Raw genomic sequence first — 23,933 nt, 5'->3', positions numbered from 1 at the left:
GAAGATTTTTTTAAGATTTTTAGCAATTTTACCTCTTTTGGCCCCTCCCACAACCCTCTGGGGCATACAATTCACAATTTTGATTGGCCTTATGTCGTAGAAGGTTTCTCATTGAGAAGTTGAAGATGTAAATTGTTTACGAACATACGACGGACGACGCACGACGACGGACAAAAGGCGATTAGAATAGATCACTTGAGACTTCGTCTCAGGTGACCTAAACATTCATAGCAGGTAGTCACTAATCAGACTCTGGTAAAATGTTACGTACAAATGTAAGGAAGGATAGTAAAATCGCTTAAAAATTTTATAATTATTAGGGCTTTTCACCTTTGGGTGAAAAGACCTATTGTTTTAGTTCTTATTTTTTCATATTCTTCTGCTCAGAAAGTTGTGCACAAAGGATCTCCGAAATTGTAAAAGATATGCCAATGAAGGTGTCATCATATTGTTAGGCAAGAGTTGAAGGTGTGACAGCAGCATTTTTATGGTCAAAAATTCAATATGGCCGCTATGACATCACTTCCGGTTGTAAACTTATGTCAATATCTCGTTAACGGCTTGGCAAATTTCATTCTGTTTTGGATATGTTATGTAGAATTAGAAATGGAGCAAATAACTAATGTCACCCTTTCCTGTAAAACGTGTCAACTTTCGGTTGGAAATAAGAGTCATAGTTCAAAGCTTTTTTTTTCGAAAAAAAAATTAATAAATAATCTTCTAAAGTTCTGGAAGGCCCAGGGATCTAATAATAGGCCTGTAGCATGCTAACATAAACATCCCTACTAAGTTTGTTAATATGATTGACCTTGACCTATATTCAAGATCACAGGGCTAAAAATCCTAAAATCTTTAAACTATTTCTTGTCCAATTCTGAAAGGCGTAGAGACCTGAAGTTTGACCTATAAGGCTGTAGCATGTTGCGCTACCAAGTTGTTTGATATGAATGACCTTGACGAAAATGCCCTGTTGGTGAAAACCCGTCAAATTGTCAAATGACAATTTCTAGTTTTAAGTTTTATTAAGACTTGATTTAAATAAGTACACTGTAGTTAATTACAAAACTGAACTTAATTGATATAAGGTTTACCAAACAAAACCAAAAAGAAAAAAAAGTTAAAGAGTTGTATTGTAACTACTTCCATGACAACAAGGGAAGACAACTTACTAGTGTCGGATCGCAGATGTCAGTCACGTGATATGCCATCTTTCTAAAAGCTTCTACTACATTTTCACCAGTCTTGGCGCTTGTCTCAAAGAACCCGAATGCCATGTGTTTGTCTGCAAGCTAGAATAAAAGAAAACGGAATGATTACAATAAGTGAATGGTAATTGAGTTCTTCAGGGTGACGTCCTATGGTCATCGTTCGTCTTGTAATAAAGATATACATCGAATAATTCTATTGACATTTTTCAACGGAATAACATATTTAATATAAACTTTAATGACCTTTGATTCGGTCTATATGGTGTTATATACCACCTTACTAAATTATAAAATAATGACATCGGACTACGCCCTCGGTCATTATTTATTTCTACCAAGGCGGTTTAACACCATATGGATCTCAACAAAGGTCCATAATAGATAAACATCGTTTTCTGATAAAGAAAAAAAAATTATCGTGTATATTTTTCATTTTCAATTAAAAGGAAAAAAAGGAGTTCCCCATACACGATATAATCCGATAAGTGTTATGTTACCTTCTGACCTTCTCGTGTCTTCACTCGCCTCTCCCTACTTAAGTCCACTTTGTTACCCAATATCACCAGCGGAACCGCCTCGTACTTGTTGTTGGTATGGGATACATCCTTCAACACGTCAAAGGAACGTGAAATCATATTACAAATATATTTACATATTACAGAGTTATCTGCCCTTGCGGGTGGGTATTTCTTTTGCTACGTCATGCGTTTGCGAGTATAACGTCATTCTTCCTAGATCAACGTGACGGGAGTTCAACTCACAAAACAATGACGTCACAATGGATACCTACCCGTAAGAGAGATAACTCTGTAATATGCAAAGACTAATAAATATACACCTATTGTCACAGCAAAATATCTCATTTATTATTATCCAGAACATATTTACGTCTGCTTTTGAAATCTCTTTTACATTTCACTTTCATTCTATTCGTGCGTTTATTTGTATGAGGAATAAATACCGCACGGAACTAAATGTACGAGCATGATTTTATTATCAATTTTCAATGACTCCCACTCAACTGATACTTGTAAAACATGTTACAAACTCTTCTAAATGAATAAACATCTCTCAGACATTTTTGTTGCGTAATATAAGCCACCTCTCTAGTGTTTCTAAGTATTAACGACATCTCGAGGAATTTTACAACACAACAAGCCAGGATACACGCGCTAATATATAGAACTAATCACTACTATGGACCAAATAAGAAATAATCATACGTGTTTAGAGATAATATTATTTTAGCGGTCATCACGCTGTGGTTATTACCCTAAGTATGATCGACCGTTTGGTTTCTAGTTCTTCGCGAAATTGTATTTACGCCAAACTGTGTATGTTTACAGCATCATAAATAAACATCTATATACGATCAATAACACAATATATAATGTAATTATACCTTACTTTCATTTAGAATGTTCTGATTGGATTAAACTTGAGCACATGACATTGAATAAATTAGATATTTCCACGGAATTGAAAGGCGAGGGAAATAACCCCAGGGAAATAACCCTTGAGGGAAATAACCCCAGGAAAATAACCCGTTGGAAGCTCCGCACGTGACCGGAAGTTGACATCATCTGCAACGTCAACCAACAATGGAAACTCTGTTGCTTATTTTTTGCAGCCCGACGAATTTAGTAACGTTGGGAAATATCTTCATGAGTTCTTTTACCAGAGATGTTTTTCTTTTAATTTTGCCCTCGAGAACTCTTTCCAGGGAGACAATTCTAGATGAATCCCTCCACAGAGAGCCATTATTGCATAATATGCGCCTCGAGAAGGATAGTTTTACAATATGATAAGAATGTCTCCTCTGCAAAATTCCAGCTACTCAGCCGTTCTTATTCTTGTACACGACGTTACAACAATAATTGTGAGATAACTTCATTGAGTTCGATAATTTATCTATGAATGCAGACGTAATTCTAGTAACTGTTTCCCTTTGCTGGGAACGAGATGGCCAATAAAGTAGCTGAATTATTTTATAAAAGAGACAAAACTTATGTGAGCAGGGTCAAATTTCAGCGCAAATGCGAAAAACTGTAAATTATGATTTATAAGCGTGGAAATAAATTAGAATAATTTGGTGGTTCAATAACGGATTTTTTTAAAAAAAACACCACGAAAAGCGCTAAAATAGAAGTACCGCTTAAATGAGTATGTGTACAGTATATTTACCCTATTAACACTGTCGATCCAGTAGGACAGGTGATGGAACGTCTCTCGGTCTGTGATATCATACACCACCACGATACCCTGAAAATGAGTTCATTGGGTAAATTTTAATGTTATTTTCTTCTTCAGTAATCTATTGAAAACCATAAGGTTTGGTAAATGAGCTGTGGAAACCATTCAAATTGATAGACAGACATGTATGATGCTTTACAAATATATGTTACAACACAAAATTTATGAACTGTTTCATTTCATTTCAGAATAATAAATTTTTCTTTGTTTTCAACCAAATCCGGCTTTCTGATTGGCCAAGATGTTTATTTTGCATACCACTATGAAAAAAATTCGAGAATGGCGCGAAACCCCGACGTTATCTTGACGTCATAATAGAGACATTGACGTTGTGTATTGATTCGGAAAAAAGAATCCCTTGGAAAACCACTATAATGTTACATTTAAACATACATCATTTTATCAAATAGAGTATAAAATTAATTATAAGTATTGATGTCACTATTTTTTAATTTTATCGGGTTATGAAAAAAATGTTTGCAAACTTTTGTGAGATTCCGCTATTGACAGACAATCGGAATTTTCTTACTATTAAGGTTATTGTTTTTATGCCCTAAGTATGTTATGATGGAAAGAACCTGCAGAAATCACTTTACAATTACTTACAACACTGGAAAAATATGATATGAAATTTTATATCACAACTTGAATTTATGGGTCTTATATTTACCTATTTTACTGCACTGTGGATGTTATAATGATTTTTTAGTAGTGCCTCCTCAATTATGTCGCTTTACCTCTTGTAATTGGTTGTATATGCACCATTGCATTTATATGTCTGCACTTAAATTGATATTTCAACAGGTATCCAAAGTTACAATTTGTAGTTTGTGTTCTTGCCATATCCATAAATACTATACACATTGTTACATGAACGAATAACAGAAATGAGAAACCAGCAGCTAAATTCAAAACACAATTTAATTATATATACAATATTATACAGAGATGGTTTACAATATCTAAAGTAATTGGTGGTGGTACAAGAGTAATACGATGATTTGAAGTGTTACTTATCTGTATGCGAATGTCCTGGTATAATCCTTGATCCTTCCAGGTTTCAAATTAACAATAATCACAAATCCACAAGGAAATTGAATGTCCACCGATGATTTGTAACGTTCCAGGCAATATGAATAAATCCACACAAAATGTTGTAATAATCCACAGATAAAGTCACAATAGCTCTCCCAATAGAATCTTATATGGCGCTGTACAATTCTTGATATGTCTCATTACAGGTCTCATTACAGTTCTGATTAGCCTTGGACAGCTGGAGTATATATAGCTAAACCGTAATTCAAGAATATTGGAGAACCTTCTACTTCTAGAAATATCTAACTAAACAAGTAAACACACATAACTTTCTGGAAATAGATCATTCTAGATCTCTACTTAAAATCAACATGTTTACAAACATATTTGTTTATACATGATTAAATTCTAGAAAGTTCTATAACCTAAATCAATGATATGACCTTCATAGGATGTATTGATAAAAAAGCTATAGGAGTTATCTCCCTTATCTCATAACTACATGTATTTAGTGTCATACATAACACACCCCTCCTTAAAGAAAAGAAAGTTTTCTTGAAAAGGAAACTTTCTTGACATATCAAGTAATATTTAAATCCTTGATAAAGCATCAGCTAGAATATTGTCTTTCCCTTTGATATGTTTGATGTCAAGATTGTATTCTTGCAAAGTCAAACTCCACCTGAGAATTCTTTGGTTTTTGTTTTTCATTTTCCCAATGAATGTCAAAGGGTTGTGGTCGGTGAAGACCAACACAGGCACAACTGTAGTGCAGAGATACACATCAAATTGGTTCAAGGCCAAAATCAACGCTAAACATTCTTTCTCAATGGTGGAATAATTTCTCTGGTGTTTGTCAAACTTTTTCGAGAAATAAAAAATTGGATGGTCAATTTGTTCAGTACCTTCTTGCATCAAAACAGCACCAACACCTACATCACTAGCGTCAACAAACAGTTTAAACTGTTTATTAAAATCTGGAGCAGTCAGAACTGGTGAGTTTGATAGTATGGCTTTCAATTTCTCAAATGCAGACTTACATTCGTCTGACCAAACAAATTTGACATTTTTCTTTAACAAAGCAGTAAGTGGAGCTGCTATAACAGAGAAATTTTGACAAAATTTTCTGTAGTATCCAGCCATACCAAGAAACCTCATCAGCTCTCTCTTGCCTCCAGGAGCTGGAAAATCTATAATTGATTCTACTTTGGCCTGAACAGGTTTAACCTGCCCCTGTCCTACAACATGGCCTAAAAATTCAACAGTTGCATGACAAAATTCACATTTCAATAAGTTTACAGTCAATTTCATGGTAGTGAGTCTTTCGAAGAATTCACGAATCCCGCGTAGATGGTCTTCCCACGTGTCGTGGTAGTTGATGACGTCATCAATGTATCCATCACAGCCTTCCAGGTCTGATATCACGCTGTTAAGAAGACGTTGAAATGTTGCCGGGGCATTCTTCATACCAAATGGCATAACTTTGTACTGGTACAAACCTTGTGAAGTTACAAATGCAGACACTTCTTTGGCTCTTTCTGTTAATGGCACCTGCCAATATCCTTTCAACAGGTCAAACTTGCTTACGTACTTGGCTTTGCCAACTTTGTCAATACACGAGTCAATCCTTGGAATTGGATAAGAGTCTGTTTTACTGACAGAGTTTACTTTTCTGAAGTCAGTACAGAACCGGTATGTCTTGTCTGGCTTTGGCACCAGAACACATGGAGAGCTCCATTCACTTTTGCTTGGTTCAATAATATCATTGTCCAACATGTATTGAATTTCTTTCTTTAAGTGTTCTTCTTTCAAAGGATTGACACGGTAAGGATGTTGCTTGACAGGTGGCGCATCGCCTACATCCACGTCGTGATAGATAGCATCTGTTTTGCCTGGTGTATCCGGAAACAAATGTTTATACTCAAGTATCAAATCTTTAAGTTCATTGCGTTCTTTTTCCGATAGATGACATAGTTTCTTGTCCAAGTTCGCGAGCACATCTGAATTCCGTAACTTAACACCACAGTCTAAACCTACATCTTGTACACCACCATCTAAGTCTAATTTACAAATATCAGCTGCACTTTCACTTTGTGATGGTACAGAGGCCAAAGTAGCAATAGGTTGAGAGGTCTTGCTCTCTTCTCTATCTACATATTTCTTAAGCATATTAACATGACATAATTGAGTTTTCTTGCGCCTCCCTGGAGTTTGTACAATGTAGTTAACATCATCAACCTTTTTCTCAACAATATAAGGTCCAAAATATCTAGCTTGCAAAGGCTGACCCGGTATTGGTAATAGAGCCAAAATTTTGTCACCTGGATCAAAACTTCTTGCACGGGCATCTTTATCATACCATGTTTTCATTTTGGTTTGAGTAACGGCCAAATTTTCTTTTGCCAGTTCACATGCCCTTGTCAACCTTTGCTTAAAGTTAGACACATACTCTAAGAGATTCACTTTAGAATCTTCGTCCAAAATTTTGTCTTTCAAAATTTTCAAAGGACCACGTACAGTATGTCCAAACACAAGTTCAAATGGACTGAAACCAAGAGATTCTTGTACAGATTCTCTAACGCCAAACAACAACATGTGTATACCTTCGTCCCAATCTCTTTTGTTTTCAAAACAATAAGATCTCATCATATTCTTCAATGTCTGATGAAAACGTTCTAAAACACCCTGAGACTCTGGATGATAAGCACTAGACTTATACTGCTTGATCTGGAGCTGGTACATGACTTGTTGAAAAATACCAGACATGAAATTTGAACCTTGGTCCGACTGGACAGCTTTTGGAAGACCAACCAATGTAAAGAATTTAACCAAAGCCTTGACTATGTTAGGGGCCTTAATATTTCTGAGTGGAATGGCTTCAGGAAAGCGTGTGGAAGCACACATAATAGTTAAAAGATACTCATTCCCAGACTTAGTTTTGGGTAGAGGACCTACACAGTCTATAATGACTCTACTAAATGGTTCCTCAAATGCTGGAATGGGGTGCAAAGGTGCAACAGGGATTTTCTGATTAGGTTTCCCTACCACCTGACAAGTATGACAAGACCTACAAAAATCAGCCACATCCCGTTTCAACTTGGGCCAAAAGAAGTGATCTAAGATCCTGTTATAAGTCTTGGTCACACCTAGATGCCCTGCCATAGGTACGTCATGAGACAAACTTAGAATATCTTGCCTATACCTCGGTGGGACAACTATTTGATTGACAACCTTCCAGTCTTCCTCGGGAGACACATCAGGGGGGCGCCACTTGCGCATCAACACACCTGACCTACGGAAGTAACAAACCGGGACTTTCTCAGCCTCTTCCTCACTCAAAGCCCGATTACACAATAAGGAGATTTCATGATCTTTCTCCTGTTCTACTATAAGCTCCTCTCTAGACAAAGATGATTTACTCATCATGTCAGACAAAGAAGTACCCTCGTTAGGAACAACTCTATCACTATCAAAGTCTACAGGATTGCTCAAAAGATCACACTTGCTCCCGACATCCTCTATATCATGAGCCAAGAAAGTGTCACCTAACCCTGGACTATAATGATCCTCAACTACTGCAACATCAGAAGCCTTCTTACTCATTGAACGAGTTACAGCACAAGAAGGGAAAATACCAGGAAATTCCTGTTGAATAGACTCAGCATCATCTGTTTTATCAGGGATACTGGACACTAAGGGATCTACCCTAATTTTCTCTCCAGCCAAGTCATTGCCTAAAATGAGCGACACGCCCTCTATGGGAAGTTCCGGTCTAACACCAATGGTGACAGGCCCAGTAACCAAGTCTGACTTTAAATAAACACAATGGAGAGGCACATTAACAAAACCTAACTCTACACCTTGAAGCAAAACACTACTACCAGATGAGGTCTCCTCAGACAAAGGCACTACGCCATCTAATATCAAAGAATGAGAAGCCCCAGTATCTCGCAAAATCTTCACAGGTTTCAAGTTGGTAATATCACTAGTAAGTGAAACAAAACCTTCAGAAATGAAGGGAGAGTACTTCTCCAAGACGCTATCAGACTCTGAGCTCTTAATCTCAACAGACACTTTAGAATCTTCCACAATATCACTAAGTTTCTGACTAGGCTTTGACATAGCTAACACAGAAGGAACTGACTGTTTACGCCTTTGCTCCTTACGCTGGAGAGAATAACATTCAGACATAATATGTCCTACTTTTCTTGCAGTAATTACAAACAAGACCAGAAGGAGACCCCACACCCGCCCTATGATCTGTTTTAGAATCAGACTTAGTCTTATCACCTAATTTAGGTTTGTCGTTGGAAGGGCCACTAAAGGTTGGGTTCCTAGGCTGACCAAATTTACTAGTACCTGTGGTACTGTTTTTGTCTTGAGAACTGTTTTTAACAAATGAGCCTTTGTGGGTGAGAGCGTAATCATCAGCCATTGTAGCTGCTTCACTAAGTGTTTCAACTTTTCTCTCATCTAAATGAGTTTTTATGTTTGTGTGGACACAACGTTTAAACTCCTCTATCAACAATAATTGCCTCAATTTACCGAAATCCTCATCAATTTCTTTAGAATCACACCACCTATTAAATAATTGTTCCTTTTCTCTGGCAAATTCTACATGAGTTTGTTCATCTCTCTTTCTCGAGTTTCGAAATTTCTGGCGGTAAGCCTCAGGAACTAACTCATAAGCTTTCAAAATAGCTTTCTTGACTACTTGGTAATTTGAAATCTCATCTACAGATAAAGAAGAATAAATGTCTCTAGCTTTACCAATCAAGACACTCTGAAGAAGCATTGTAAGCTTATCTTCAGGCCATTTCATACTGTCAGCTATTTTCTCAAAATGCAGAAAATACTTGTCAACTTCTTTCTCTTGAAAAGGAGGAACTAACCTAATGTTTCTACTGACATCAAAACCTCTGTTTCCTTGTAAACCCCTAAAAGTTAGATTACTTGAACTGTCTTGAGAAGCTAGCTCTAATTCTTTCATTCTAAGTTCTGTTTCAGCTTGAATTTTCTGCTTCTCTAGCTCTAACATCTGATCTCTCTCAATCTCTTTTTCTTTTAATTCTCTTTCAATTTCTTTTTCTCTTAACTCTCTTTCTTTGTCTATTTCTTTTTCTCTTAACTCTTTTTCTATTTCCATTTGTCTTAGTTTCATTTCATGTTCAAGTTCCATTTGTCTAATTTGAATTTCTGAGCTGACTGTTTCCTCTATACTATCTAATGCACTAGAGTCAAATTTGCCATTGTCAACAAAATATCTTATAATTACATTCCTAATTTCAGCTTTCCTCAAATTAGTTTTGATAGTAAGGCCTAAATGTTTACCCAATAACAGTAAATCCTTCTTACTAACTTGCAAAAGAACATCCAGGGATGGCGCTTTAACAAACTGTTCTACCTGCATAGTAGTCATATTTATCTAGCTGTTGGTTTCAAATGTAAACTCAAAGTTTGTACACAAATTTTGAAAATTTCTTAATTAATTTTTCAAAGTTAGATTTCACAAATTGAATATCGATCTCGGACACGAGCCCCCAATTCTGTTACATTAACGAATAACAGAAAGGAGAAACCAGCAGCTAAATTCAAAAACACAATTTAATTATATATACAATATTATACAGAGATGGTTTACAATATCTAAAGTAATTGGTGGTGGTACAAGAGTAATACGATGATTTGAAGTGTTACTTATCTGTATGCGAATGTCCTGGTATAATCCTTGATCCTTCCAGGTTTCAAATTAACAATAATCACAAATCCACAAGGAAATTGAATGTCCACCGATGATTTGTAACGTTCCAGGCAATATGAATAAATCCACACAAAATGTTGTAATAATCCACAGATAAAGTCACAATAGCTCTCCCAATAGAATCTTATATGGCGCTGTACAATTCTTGATATGTCTCATTACAGGTCTCATTACAGTTCTGATTAGCCTTGGACAGCTGGAGTATATATAGCTAAACCGTAATTCAAGAATATTGGAGAACCTTCTACTTCTAGAAATATCTAACTAAAAACAGTAAACAAGTAAACACACATAACTTTCTGGAAATAGATCATTCTAGATCTCTACTTAAAATCAACATGTTTACAAACATATTTGTTTATACATGATTAAATTCTAGAAAGTTCTATAACCTAAATCAATGATATGACCTTCATAGGATGTATTGATAAAAAAAGCTATAGGAGTTATCTCCCTTATCTCATAACTACATGTATTTAGTGTCATACATAACAACATTAACTGGTTAAGATGTATTATAAGACTCTTTCATCTGTGTATATGAAGGATAGGGATATTCTACCCGAGGGTCACAAAAATTGTAAAACCAGAGGCTTTCCTATCCTTCATATCCACATATGAAAGAGTATACATAGACTTTTTATCTAATTTCTTGACTATAATATAATATACTTTAATATATCGATATTTTGAAATAAGTTCGAAGAAAGCTGAGACTTTGTTATGCATATTTCCAACGAAAACGTTATTTGTATCTTTTATTGTGAAACCAGTCCAGTTTTGAAATCATTTATCGTTTTCATTTAGGAAAGACTTAAACATGTATTTTTGAAATGTTCTTAAAAACTTACACTATACACTTATTTCAAATCAACTGAAAAATATACAGTAACCAATAACTATCAGCAGCACTATAAACATAAAAATTAATGACTGTACCTTTGTTCCTCTGTAATGCCACTTTGTAATGGAATGAAACCTCTCCTGACCTGCTGTATCCCTGTTATAGACATATAATGGACGAAATGTATGAATTAACCAACCTGGCCAATTGCGCGAAATACTGTAAACCAAATTTCTTTCGCGGCTACTTAATTTTATCAAAATTTAAGATTGCAGCCAGCCGGCCATCTAGTTGACCGATTAGTCCCAAAATATGATATGCACAACTAGGGACTTAGGGGAACCTACATGTGAAATATGAGAAGGATCCCTTCAACACTTGAGAAATAGCGGTAACAAACTTTAATTATCTAATCCAAGATGGCAGACTGTCGGCCATCTTGTTGACCGATCAGTCCCAAAATTCATTATGCACAACCAGGGCCTAAGGAAAATCTATGTATGGAATTGGAGAGAGATTCCTTACGTACTTTCTGAGAAATAGCGGTATCAAACCTTAATTATCAAAATCCAAGATGGTGGTCTGTCGGTCATCTTGTTTACTGATCGATCCAAAAATACAATATGCACAACTAGGAACAAAGGGAAACCTGCATGTAAAATTTGAGGCAGATCCCTTCAGTACATTCTGAGAAATAGTGGTAACAGACATTAACTATCAAAATATAAAAAATGTTCACCGATCGGTCTGAAAATGCAATATCCACAACGTTAACGAGGACCCTAGGGAAACCTGCATGTGAAATTTGAGACAGATCCCTACAGTGCTTTCTGAGAAATAGCGGTAACAAGAATTGTTAACGGACGGACGGACCAAGGACCACGGACGAAAGGTGATTTGAATAGCCTACCATCTGATGATGGTGGGCTAAAATATCCTTTGATAACAGTAGAATTGTAAACAGTGTAAGTATAAGATATCTTAAAGATGCTCCACCGCTGACAAATAGTATAAAAAAACAGGATCAGACGAATTAACATTTTTCTTCCGTTACAAAAGTTACTTACTGTACACCTCTACCACCCTTGAACATTTTGAGCTTTTAATTTTACTTCAAGATAAAAATATCAAAACTAGTTAATTCCGCCCATAAAACAACAACGTGGATTTATGTCCTATATGGGATGAAGGGCTGGTTGCGCATGCACTAAATGCAAAATAAATTGCTTCTTATCTTCTTATTTTTTGTGTTAATTAAACATATATATAATATCATCAATTATTGTTCAAATGATGAGTATCCTGTATGCTTTGTCGGCTGTGGAGCATCTTTGTGTACAAACACAAACATATCCTATACAAAACTTCGATATTTTGTTCCAGACTGTAAACAGCAATATAAAATGAGGTAGATTTAATGTTTTATTATCCCTGTTATAGTTACTACCAAGTCTATAGTGATAACATACCACAGGTGCAGCTGTACAAAAGCGCCATCCACCTCAAATGATTTCCGTACAAAGTCTAAAGCTGAAAAAGGCAAACCGGGATACAAAACAATAAATTTAAACATGTTACTAACTTCATTGAAAATCAGTACCAAATAATTTATGAGCATAACAGACATATATTTGGCATGCTGTATATATTCATTTTGTTAAAACAAAGGATGGTGTAGTTTTAGCTTCGGGGATGGAATGGAAATAATCACAATGGCCACAAACGTGTATCTTATCATCTGATAAAATCAAATTCTCTCTAAATGAAACCCTATAGAACAATATCATGTATGAAAAGGTAGGAAAAGAATGTTTTATAGAACATTTCAATGTACAATGTAAATGAAAGAGGACAATGTAAATGTAAGACAACAATGTAAATGTAAGACAATGCACAGATAAGAGAACAATGCACAGGTAAGAAAAGTAAGAGAACAATGTAAAGGTAAGACAACAAAGCTTCATAGAATATTTCAATGTAAAGGTAAGAGAACTATGTAGAGGTAGGAGTACGATGTAAAGGTAAATAATGTAACTGTAAGAGAACAATGTAAAGGTAAGAGAACAATGTAAAGGTAAGAGAACAATGTAAAGGTAAGAAAACTATGTAGAGGTAGGAGAACGATGTAAAGGTAAAAAATGTAACTGTAAGAGAACAATGTAAAGGTAAGAGAACAATGTAAGGTAAGAAACAATGTAAAGGTAAGAGAACAATGTAAAGGTAAGAAAACAATGTAAAGGTAGGAGAAAGAACAATGTAAAGGTAAGAAAACTATGTAGAGGTAGGAGAACGATGTAAAGGTAAATAATGCAACTGTAAGAGAACAATGTAAATGTAAAAGAATGGTGAGAAGGTTGAAGAACTTCCCTATACTTGTCTATACTTACCTACAGTCGGTCTCGTTTTTTCCCGGAAGGGCTCAGATATTAGTGTCCTCAGTAGGGCAGTTTTACCGACAGAGGCGTCACCAATGATCAGGATCTTATAAGTCGCCTGACAGGCGTCCTCATCAAGGGGCATAACTCTAGGTTGGTTATGACTCTCACATTACTGATTAAGATTTTGTCATTGTGGTGTTGATTCTTGACTTCATGTCCCAAAGCAGCCTCTCCCGAAAACAACGTAGATCTTTGTCTTAACTGGAACCTTGAATGAGATAAAGGTAAAGCTGATCTTGACGATTCGATTGAGTAACAAATAACAAAACCAAATCTGTTTTTGAATTAATAAAGGTAAACCAAGCATATGTATAAATGCCTCCAAACAGTTTATTAGGAAAACACGATCATTTGAATGTACGTCAAAATTCGCGATTAATTGTTTGGAACTTAATTTGGAATATCTTCGCGAAACATCTTTGTAATCTTTAAAAGCGCCATTCGTACGACATGCTATCTCATGTAAATGATAACTTTCCCGATGTATTAAGTTTCGCGAATTTGGATAGTTCCGCGAATTTAGCGACACTAAAACCTCCGCAAATATTACCAACTATACAGTGCTTCATTTTAACATATCTTACCTAGCAATTCATCTCATCGTCAGATCACAGAGCGGTGTTACACGTGGAAAAGCCCAAAACTGACTGAGCACATATTCACTAGAAATTACAAATAAAACTACACTTCTCTCTTCCGGACCTCTGAACGCTAACAACTGTTTATAATTGGCTGCACCATACGGAAACCGTGTCATTCCATCGTTTATTTTATTTGTAAATGAAATGTCTACATCTTACATCTGCTATAGCCTATAGTTCACCGAAAGGTCGAGGTAATATCAACTGCTTGTACGAATGGTATGCTAGCTGGATGGTTGGAAAAGTGGAACATTAAGCAGAACACCTGTCGCTTGACCATCAGGATATTGCTTAAGTTATACCTTTGGGACCAATGCCCTTCGTGTTCTGTGTATGTTAAACCTTGGGTAAAGAGTATCACAGGTGCGTTGTATGTTACAGTAGTTGAAAAGGTAATTGCTCATATAAGCTACTAATCAGATGAATCGGATTAATGTTGATATTTTAATTATCAACCCAAAATCATTTTAAAGCATAAGAAAATAACAATTTCGTGAATGACTAGTATAGGCCTAGTCTGTTGTCTAATCCAATGCGGCGGTTTCGAGATCCCAGAAGGAAGGTGGGACTAATCGACAGTAAATAGTACTCTACCCACGTCGTTTTGGGATCCCGAAACCCCCAGTATTGTCAATAGAAATTTACATTGTTGTGTATAAATGAATACATTTATGTTTATTGACATTAAAATATTTTGAATACAAAAATAAATATTTCTATATTTTACACTATATATGTTTAATCTTCAATCAAACCACTAGGTTTCTATTTACACAAAGACTCATCCTAATAAAGATTCTAGATGAGAGCGTTTTCTTTTGTGTAGATTTTTCAAGTAAGCAGTTAGGTCTCACCGTAAAGATTGTTTAATTAAAAATCCTCAATCTAGACATGGACGTGAATAAAAGTGATACGTACAATATATATCCTTATCTTTAAATAAATAATATGATAAGAGTGTATGAAATGGAACAGCGATCTGGCGTGATACATCGATATCACTATTATCCAATGCGTATGTAAAGACAGACAACCACCTATTATATAATAATTAGTCATTACTTAGAAATCAATGCATTCTACCATATCTTTACGAAATACAAGATGTACATAGCGATAGTCACCTTTTGTTGTTATTGTATCATGCTTTAAACAAAAATCCATATTTCATGCTCGGGCAGCTACAAAATCACTTTGTGTCCATGTGTTTTCATTTGATAATTTATAAAAAAAGTTGATAAAGGGTTGATTATGGATGAATGTTAATATAAATGTTACTTTGTAGATCTATTACAGATAAAATCATGCTATTTTCATTTTACTTTGTTTAAGCAATTTTCCTTGTCAATGCCATTGTCAATTTCCAATGTCACGAGCATGATGAGTTTATAGGGCTTTTAAACGATCCTAAACCTAACTGTTTCAAAATTTACAACTATTCTAATTCTAAGAGAACATTTATCAAAAATTCCCATAACACCACACAGCAAAAAGTGGATGTTGTCGCGAGTACTTCATTTCACGATAGATTTACATTTAAGTGTTTGGCTACAAATGTTCACGTTGACAGTATTGTATTTTTAATGGGTTTGTCGGAGAAAATTATGAAAACGAACTTGCCGTAAACATGTAATTGACAACCATATAGAAGTATTTTTGTACATTAACATGTTATATGCAATACGTGGTCGCGTACCGACACGTACTACTCATGGTGTTCGTTACATAAGGTCATCAATAATCAGCTGACCAGTGGTCAGTTATATGATGTAGCAGGTGGTGGCCTGAATTAATGCACAGGCTCGGTACATACCACATGCGTCATAACATGTTAAAAAATAGGATATTTCAATTTGGAAACTATTCTTATTTTGAAGATTGACAATGCACTTATATATTAGTCTTTTGAAGTTATATATGCTATAATATTCATCCTCATTAATCAAGAAGTGTTTTAACGTTATTACGATATTTATTCATGTACATGTGCATAAGGCATAATAAACAAGAATTTTACAGTGCATAAATTCAGTGATGTAATTCATGTTTATATGGGCCGTAATTTCCTTACTCAAAAATCAAGTTATCAATATGTTAAGAATTACATTTACATGTACAAATAACAGCTAATGATTTTGGACAGTATTTTCAAAAAGCATTATATTTTCATTTACAGCATAGGGAAATGAGTACATAAGGTCATACCATGAAGCTAAGCTGAGGTCTACTATTTCAATTAAAATTTTTACAGTGTTATTTGTAATTGTAAAGTGGTTTCTGCAAGTATGTTTCCCTCTTAACATACATAAGGCATAAAAACAATAATTTAACAGTGTAAATGTCGCACGTGGGTTTCGAACTCGCAACCTAAGAGGTGGAGAATATTGATGGTAATTTAATACTTATTTGTTAATGTACAGTTATTAGGGACATCGTAAGCTGTTTCTTTATTTACATATTGTGTAGTTGCTAATATTCGCAAGTTTTTTTATTTCGTTAAATTCGCTGGTCCATCCACAATCGCGAAAAGAATACCTCGAGAATTTTATCAAAATTAAGGTTTCACGTATTATAGCCTGTCACAAGAAGGGGCTTTAAAAGGCTAGAAAGATAAATCGTGAAAATGAACTCCCGCGAATAAGTTAAAAACAATAAATCGCGGAAATTTTACACCCGCGAAATTTTATAACCACGAAATTTTACAACTATACAGTACTTGAATGCTGTACAAAGGACTTTTGTGACGATGAGAACTTTCCTGTAAAACGGGGCAAGCTAATTGATTACTTCCAATCTTGTCAAAGGTTTGGGAATAATCATAATTAGCGATAACATGACTGGCTACCACACCGCCGCATGGTCGTGCATGGAATGTGGGTTTCACACTAATGAATGACTAAGTGAAGTCGTGTGTATGCATGTTAATGATCTAATTGATATAAACCGTGTAGCTGGCTATTTTCACGGGCCAAAATGTTTGCGATTTGTATCCAAAATTAGAAAATAAAATTTCAGCGAATCACATTTTCGCGAATTGTCTCAAAATTTAGGAACTAAGTTTATGACCCGCGAAATCGCGAAAATATCATCCCTTCGAAAATAGCCAGCTATACGACAACTTGTTTCACTTTACAAAGATTTTTGTATTATACTTTATTTATCCAAACTGCTGTTCATGTAAATATGTATATTTCATACTTATGTCAAAATAGAACATAAGCTAAGTACTTGTATTAGTAAATAGCATTGGGATTAAAGGATAATATGTTGAAATAAGAAATAACTAAGGTTAAATAAATGTTCATTGTATTGTTTTGTTAGCTCGGTAACTTGACTTTTAATGCTAAATCGTTTGTTTCAGCCATATGAATCGTTTGTGTGTTTGTCTCTTTGGTTACGATCTGTTTTAACCATAGGCAGTGCGGAACATTGAACACTTTCTGGTGTAATCGCCATAATTATAGAATGAAGTAAATATGTTCCAAAGTGAAAATTGGGTACGGTAAGGGAACTTTTAGATTAGATTTCGTTGGTAAAGAATAAAACAAATGTATTCATTATTATTACATTTTGTAGATCTTTAGTAGACTGCATTGGTAAAGAATGAAACAAATGTATTCATTATCATTACATTTTGTAGATCTTTAGTAGACTGCGTGGGTAAAGAAGATCTTTAGCAAACTGCTTGGGTAAAGAATAAAACAAATATATTTAGTAGACTGCGTTAGTAAAGGATGAACTAAATATATTCATTGTTATTACATTTTGTAGATCTTTAGTAGACTGCGTTGGTAAAGAATGAAACAAATGTATTCATTATTATTACATTTTGTAGATCTTTAGTAGACTGCGTGGGTAAAGAATGAAACAAATATATTCATTATTATTACATTTTGTAGATCTTTAGTAGACTGCGTGGGTAAAGAATAAAACAAATATATTCATTATTTTTACATTTTGTAGATCTTTAGTAGATTGCGTTAGTAAAGAATGAAACAAATATATTTATTATTATTACATTTTGTAGATCTTTAGTAGACTGCGTGGGTAAAGAATAAAACAAATATATTTATTATTATTACATTTTGTAGATCTTTAGTAGACTGCGTGGGTAATGAAGATCTTTAGTAGACTGCGTTGGTAATGAAGATCTTTTGTAGACTGCGTGGGTAAAGAATGAAAAAAAAAATATTTTTTATTATTACATTTTGTAGATCTTTAGTAGACTGCGTGGGCAAAGAATAAAACAAATATATTCATTATTATTACATTTTGTAGATCTTTAGTAGACTGCGTGGGTAAAGAATGAAACAAATATATTCATTGTTATAACATTTTGTAGATCTTTAGTAGATTGCGTTAGTAAAGAATAAAACAAATATATTCATTGTTATAACATTTTGTAGATCTTTAGTAGACTGCGTGGGTAAAGAATAAAACAAATATATTCATTATTTTTACATTTTGTAGATCTTTAGTAGACTGCGTGGGTAAAGAATGAATCAAATATATTCATTATTACTACATTTTGTAGATCTTTAGTAGACTGCGTGGGTAAAGGATGAAACAAATATATTCATTGTTATAACATTTTGTAGATCTTTAGTAGATTGCGTTAGTAAAGAATAAAACAAATATATTCATTGTTATAACATTTTGTAGATCTTTAGTAGACTGCGTGGGTAAAGAATAAAACAAATATATTCATTATTTTTACATTTTGTAGATCTTTAGTAGACTGCGTGGGTAAAGAATAAAACAAATATATTTATTATTATTACATTTTGTAGATCTTTAGTAGATTGCGTTAGTAAAGAATGAAACAAATATATTCATTGTTATAACATTTTGTAGATCTTTAGTAGACTGCATGGGTAAAGAATAAAACAAATGTATTCATTATTTTTACAATTTGTAGATCTTTAGTAGACTGCGTGGTTAAAGAATGAAACAAATATATTTATTATTATTACATTTTGTAGATCTTTAGTAGACTGCGTGGGTAAAGAATAAAACAAATGTATTTAGTAGATTGCGTTGGTAAAGAAGATCTTTAGTAGACTGCGTGGGTAAAGGATGAAACAAATATATTCATTATTATTACATTTTGTAGATCTTTAGTAGACTGCGTGGGTAAAGAAGATCTTTAGTAGACTGCGTGGGTAAAGGATGAAACAAATGTATTCATTATTTTTACATTTTGTAGATCTTTAGTAGACTGCGTTGGTAAAGAATGAATCAAATATATTCATTATTATTACATTTTGTAGATCTTTAGTAGACTGCGTGGGTAAAGAATAAAACAAATGTATTTATTATTATAACATTGTGTAGATCTTTAGTAGACTGCGTGGGTAAAGAAGATCTTTAGTAGACTGCGTGGGTAAAGGATGAAACAAATGTATTCATTATTTTTACATTTTGTAGATCTTTAGTAGACTGCGTTGGTAAAGAATGAATCAAATATATTCATTATTATTACATTTTGTAGATCTTTAGTAGACTGCGTTGGTAAAGTAGAAAACAAATGTATTTATTATTATTACATTTTGTAGATCTTTAGAAGACTGCGTGGGTAAAGGATGAAACAAATGTATTCATTATTTTTACATTTTGTAGATCTTTAGTAGACTGCGTGGGTAAAGGATGAAACAAATATATTCATTATTATTACATTTTGTAGATCTTTAGTGGACTGCGTTGGTAAAGAAGAAAATAAATGTATTCATTTTTATGACATTTTGTAGATCTTTATTAGACTGCGTTGGTAAAGTAGAAAACAAATGTATTTATTATTATTACATTTTGTAGATCTTTAGTAGATTGCGTTAGTAAAGGATGAAACAAATATATTCATTGTTATAACATTTTGTAGATATTTAGTAGAAAAATAACTGTAGCTTTAGAAACGACGAAGAAGAATGAAAAGGAAGAAACCGACACATACACAAATAAATTATCTGGTGAAAACACATAGATAACTAACACGTAATTTGTTTCTAAAGTCGGTTTCCGATTGTTTTTAATATTTTCTTTATCACTGCCACAGTACAAATATACCTGCTAAACGCATATGTATGCTGAACAATATAATGCTGTCTTATTTTTGTTAAGAATACTTCCTGCTCTGTCATAATAAATCCAAAAATTCTATGCCATAAACTCTATAGTTTTCTCATTTGCCTTGATGTTTTGTATCACTTACAGTTACATGTACCATATCCTGTGTAGTATTGCTGATGTTTTTTTTTAAATATCCAAATGGTAGGTTTTATCACTTGCAGTTACATGTACCATATCCTGTGTAGTATTGGTGGTGGTTTTTTTTAATATCCAAATGTTAGAAATACCTATGTAGTGAAATACAAAATTGATATCAAATTGGAACTTTCCAAAAAATTTTCTACACGTAAGAAAAATTCTCATATCTTTACCTGCATGTGTGTGTATCATGATGCCAATGGAATTGGCAAAAATATTGCTTTCTGCAAATACATGTTTAATCAGGCATAGACCAAGATATTTCATTTATTTTTTTTTTCAAAATTTATAACAATTATATTATAACAATTATATTACACTCTACAGTTTATGAAACAATTTAGGGTCAACGATGCTGAAGATAAAGAGCAAAAAAAAATACAAAATTCACAATTTATGCTGATAACAATGTCCCGTATCGACCTATAATTATAGGATTTAAGTATTGGAACAGGAAAATGTGCCACAGCATATTCAAAACCGTTCACTCCCTTACTATATATTGTATATGGTGATAACAGCAGGGTATTTAAGGTAAGACCAGGACGTGTCAATTCACCACCGAATCACATAAACACACGTGTGGGGAGTAATGCCAACCTGGTCAGTCATAGGGTCAGGACATGTGGAGATTTGACAAGAAAGGCAATAAGGAATGACTCATTGTAGAATGTAAATTTTGTTTGTTAGAATTTCGGTAACATTTCTACATCAGAACTCTAAATGCGTCGACAGAGATGCGTTTATATATGTGTTAAGATATGCGTTTACCGTTTATACACGTGTTTAGATATGCGTTTACCGTTTATATATGCGTTTACCGTTTTTATATGTGTTTAGATATGCGTTTACAGTTTATACACGTGTTTAGATATGCGTTTACCGTTTTTATATGTGTTTAGATATGCGTTTACCGTTTATACACGTGTTTAGATATGCGTTTACCGTTTATATATGCGTTTACCGTTTTTATATGTGTTTAGATATGCGTTTACCGTTTGCATATATATGTTAAGATATGTGTTTAACATTTATATAATGTGTTTAGATATGTGCTTACGTTTTTTATATGTGTTTGAATATGCGTTTTACGTTTATGTGTGTGTTTAGATATGCGGTTAACGTTTATACATTTTATATGTGTTTAGATATGTGTTTAAGGTTTATATATGTGTTTAAAATTCTTACCTTCACGTTGATAAGCAATTGAAATATTGCATACTAAGCAAATTGTCATACAGTTATTGACATACATGTATTTTCTGAAGTAGGTCAAGGTCATTCTATCGAACAAATTTTGAGTGTTTCGTCCAGCATGCTAGGCCAATTTATGAATACTTGAGGTCATTAACATGCTGAGAAGTGAGAAGAAAAGTTTCATCTTTATGTATTTGAGACCATGACAGTGTGTAGCCCTTTTTCCTCAGCATCCTACAGAACCAATAGCAGATCTCTAGGCATCTTAGTTATTGACATGAAGTCATTTAAAGAATTTAGCCTTCTAAACCCCTGCGACATTAACTGAATGTCAATATCATTCATTTGTACAAACTTTTTAGTCCTTCATCCATGCATCTTACAGGCCCAATATAAGGTTTCTAGACATTTTAGTTATTGACAAGTATTTTGAAGGTCTTAGCCCATTTAACTCTGAGACATTGAATGTCAATGTCATTTATTTTAACAAACTTGGTAGCCCTTCGTCCCAGCATAATACGAGAATATTCCTTTTCGATAGCAGTCTCCATTTAAACAATATCGCTGCGTAGAAGTTGGTGTGAGGGCGTTATATAACCTTTATCGATAGATGACCTGTCCTACCATGGTACATGTAATTAGCTCCATTCATACACGGTATGACAGTGCACAGATGTAGGTTTTACATCATGCAGGGATATATACATGGTATGTACATATATATATACATATCTACATGGTATGTATTAGGTGATGCAGGTTTTAATACAATCCAATACATGTTTATATTCATATCGAGAACATGTTTAGCATACTTATAATGGCTAGTGATTAGATATACGTACGCCCTATGTAGCCAAATAGTAATTTTAGACTTAATGAAATATACACTGCTCTTCAAAAGTTTTGTTACATATGTGAAAACTTGTTGACAATTTATCACTGAGAAATCTCTCGAAAAAAGCAATTAGTGAGTTATATAGAAGATAAATAATTTGATAAATAATATATACTGACTGATGTCTGTATTAACAAGGCTTACATATCTCTGTATTTTATGTACATTAATTGTAAAAATGCATGTGTAACATAGCTTTTGGATAGCAGTGTAATTTGAAATGAAAATATTGTATAGCTGATATAATTATTTGCATGTATAACACAATTCAATTCAGAAATTTCTAATGACAGATTATTTAAATTATCACTGATTCAAGTACTTTAAATAAGATAAGGAAATTCGAACCTGCCTGTATCTTTGTATGTTATCCCAGCAGGTTCTGAATGCTTTTATCCCACCTGTTCCTTAAGATTGTAGCTATTTATAGATTTATACAAACAGATGAAACTGACATCCGGATTGGTACTATTGAATCAAAAGTAATTTTCAGCAAACTTATATTATAAATAAAATGTTCCTACTTACTTGAATGAATACTTCCAATGTACTCGATACTCCTTGTGAACTGAAACTGACAGCACGAGAAGGAAAAACCCACAACATGGGATATGTTCGTGTGTCTTGTTGGAGTATATGCTAAATATCACTCAACAGTATACACACATACAGATATATTTACATTTTCACTTCCTTACCATGCACAGTTGGCGTTCATCAGCCCATGAACTGTCATACGCTTATTTTGACGTCATTTCCATTGTGACGCCAAAATTAATTGTTTTGCGGGCGATCATGGAAGATGTCTCTTCAAATGGCTTACATCAATAAATATGCCGATTTACTCAGGTTTTTTTGGGTTTTTTTTTTTTTTTTTTTTTTTTGTATTATGGAGACAAAAATGAGCATGTAAAGATTGGTTAACGATAGTATGTGGTGTTATAGTTACGTTCATTCATGTGTAGTTCTATAAGATCTAGAGACCTAATATTAAATCTGTAGCATGCTGATGTAAAAGACTACCAAGTTTGTTAATATGAAAGACTTTGACCTTCATTTAACGTCATAGGGGCAAAAAAAACTAAATTGGTGAAATGAAATGTGAAAAGTTCTGGAAGACCTAGTTAGAGACTGTTCTAACACCCGATACAACTGGGGTTAGTCGTTTTAAGAGCATTTACCAACTAACTTTAATACTTTTGAGTATTGAAGTGACTAACCCCAGTTGTATCGGGTTGTTCTAGAGGCCTATTGACCTAGTATTCCGTCTTTGCATATTACAGAGTTAACTCCCTTGCGGGTAGGTATCGATTGTTACGTCATTATTTTATGAGTGCTATTCACGCCGTTTTCTCCGAAAAGTATGACGTCACAATCAATACCTACCCGCAAGGGCA

General features: G+C 33.9%; 1 protein-coding gene across 5 annotated transcripts in view; it reads right to left on the bottom strand.

Moving 5' to 3' along the window:
- The window catches only part of LOC138307462 (ras-related protein Rab-13-like), a 32,980-nt gene that overhangs the window by 6,900 nt on the left and 2,147 nt on the right, over positions 1 to 23,933 (bottom strand). For 2 of the 5 annotated variants that reach the window (XM_069248224.1, XM_069248225.1), the window contains exons 2-7: positions 13,489 to 13,747; positions 12,571 to 12,631; positions 11,197 to 11,257; positions 3,393 to 3,470; positions 1,706 to 1,813; positions 1,170 to 1,289 (exon numbers count right to left, since the gene is read on the bottom strand). In XM_069248224.1, the coding sequence (XP_069104325.1) occupies positions 1,170 to 1,289; positions 1,706 to 1,813; positions 3,393 to 3,470; positions 11,197 to 11,257; positions 12,571 to 12,631; positions 13,489 to 13,621 (561 nt within the window). In that variant the 5' untranslated portion in view covers positions 13,622 to 13,747. Of the gene's footprint in view, positions 1 to 1,169; positions 1,290 to 1,705; positions 1,814 to 3,392; positions 3,471 to 11,196; positions 11,258 to 12,570; positions 12,632 to 13,488; positions 13,748 to 14,123; positions 14,161 to 22,884; positions 22,992 to 23,064; positions 23,608 to 23,933 lie in introns of those variants that run through there. The other 3 variants (XM_069248222.1, XM_069248223.1, XM_069248226.1) reach the window with 3 other exon arrangements.

Source organism: Argopecten irradians, chromosome 14 (assembly GCF_041381155.1).
Source record: "Argopecten irradians isolate NY chromosome 14, Ai_NY, whole genome shotgun sequence".
Taxonomy (NCBI): domain Eukaryota; kingdom Metazoa; phylum Mollusca; class Bivalvia; order Pectinida; family Pectinidae; genus Argopecten; species Argopecten irradians.
The sequence above is the reverse complement of the archived record's forward strand: the minus strand, read 5'-3'. Positions and strand labels throughout refer to the sequence as shown.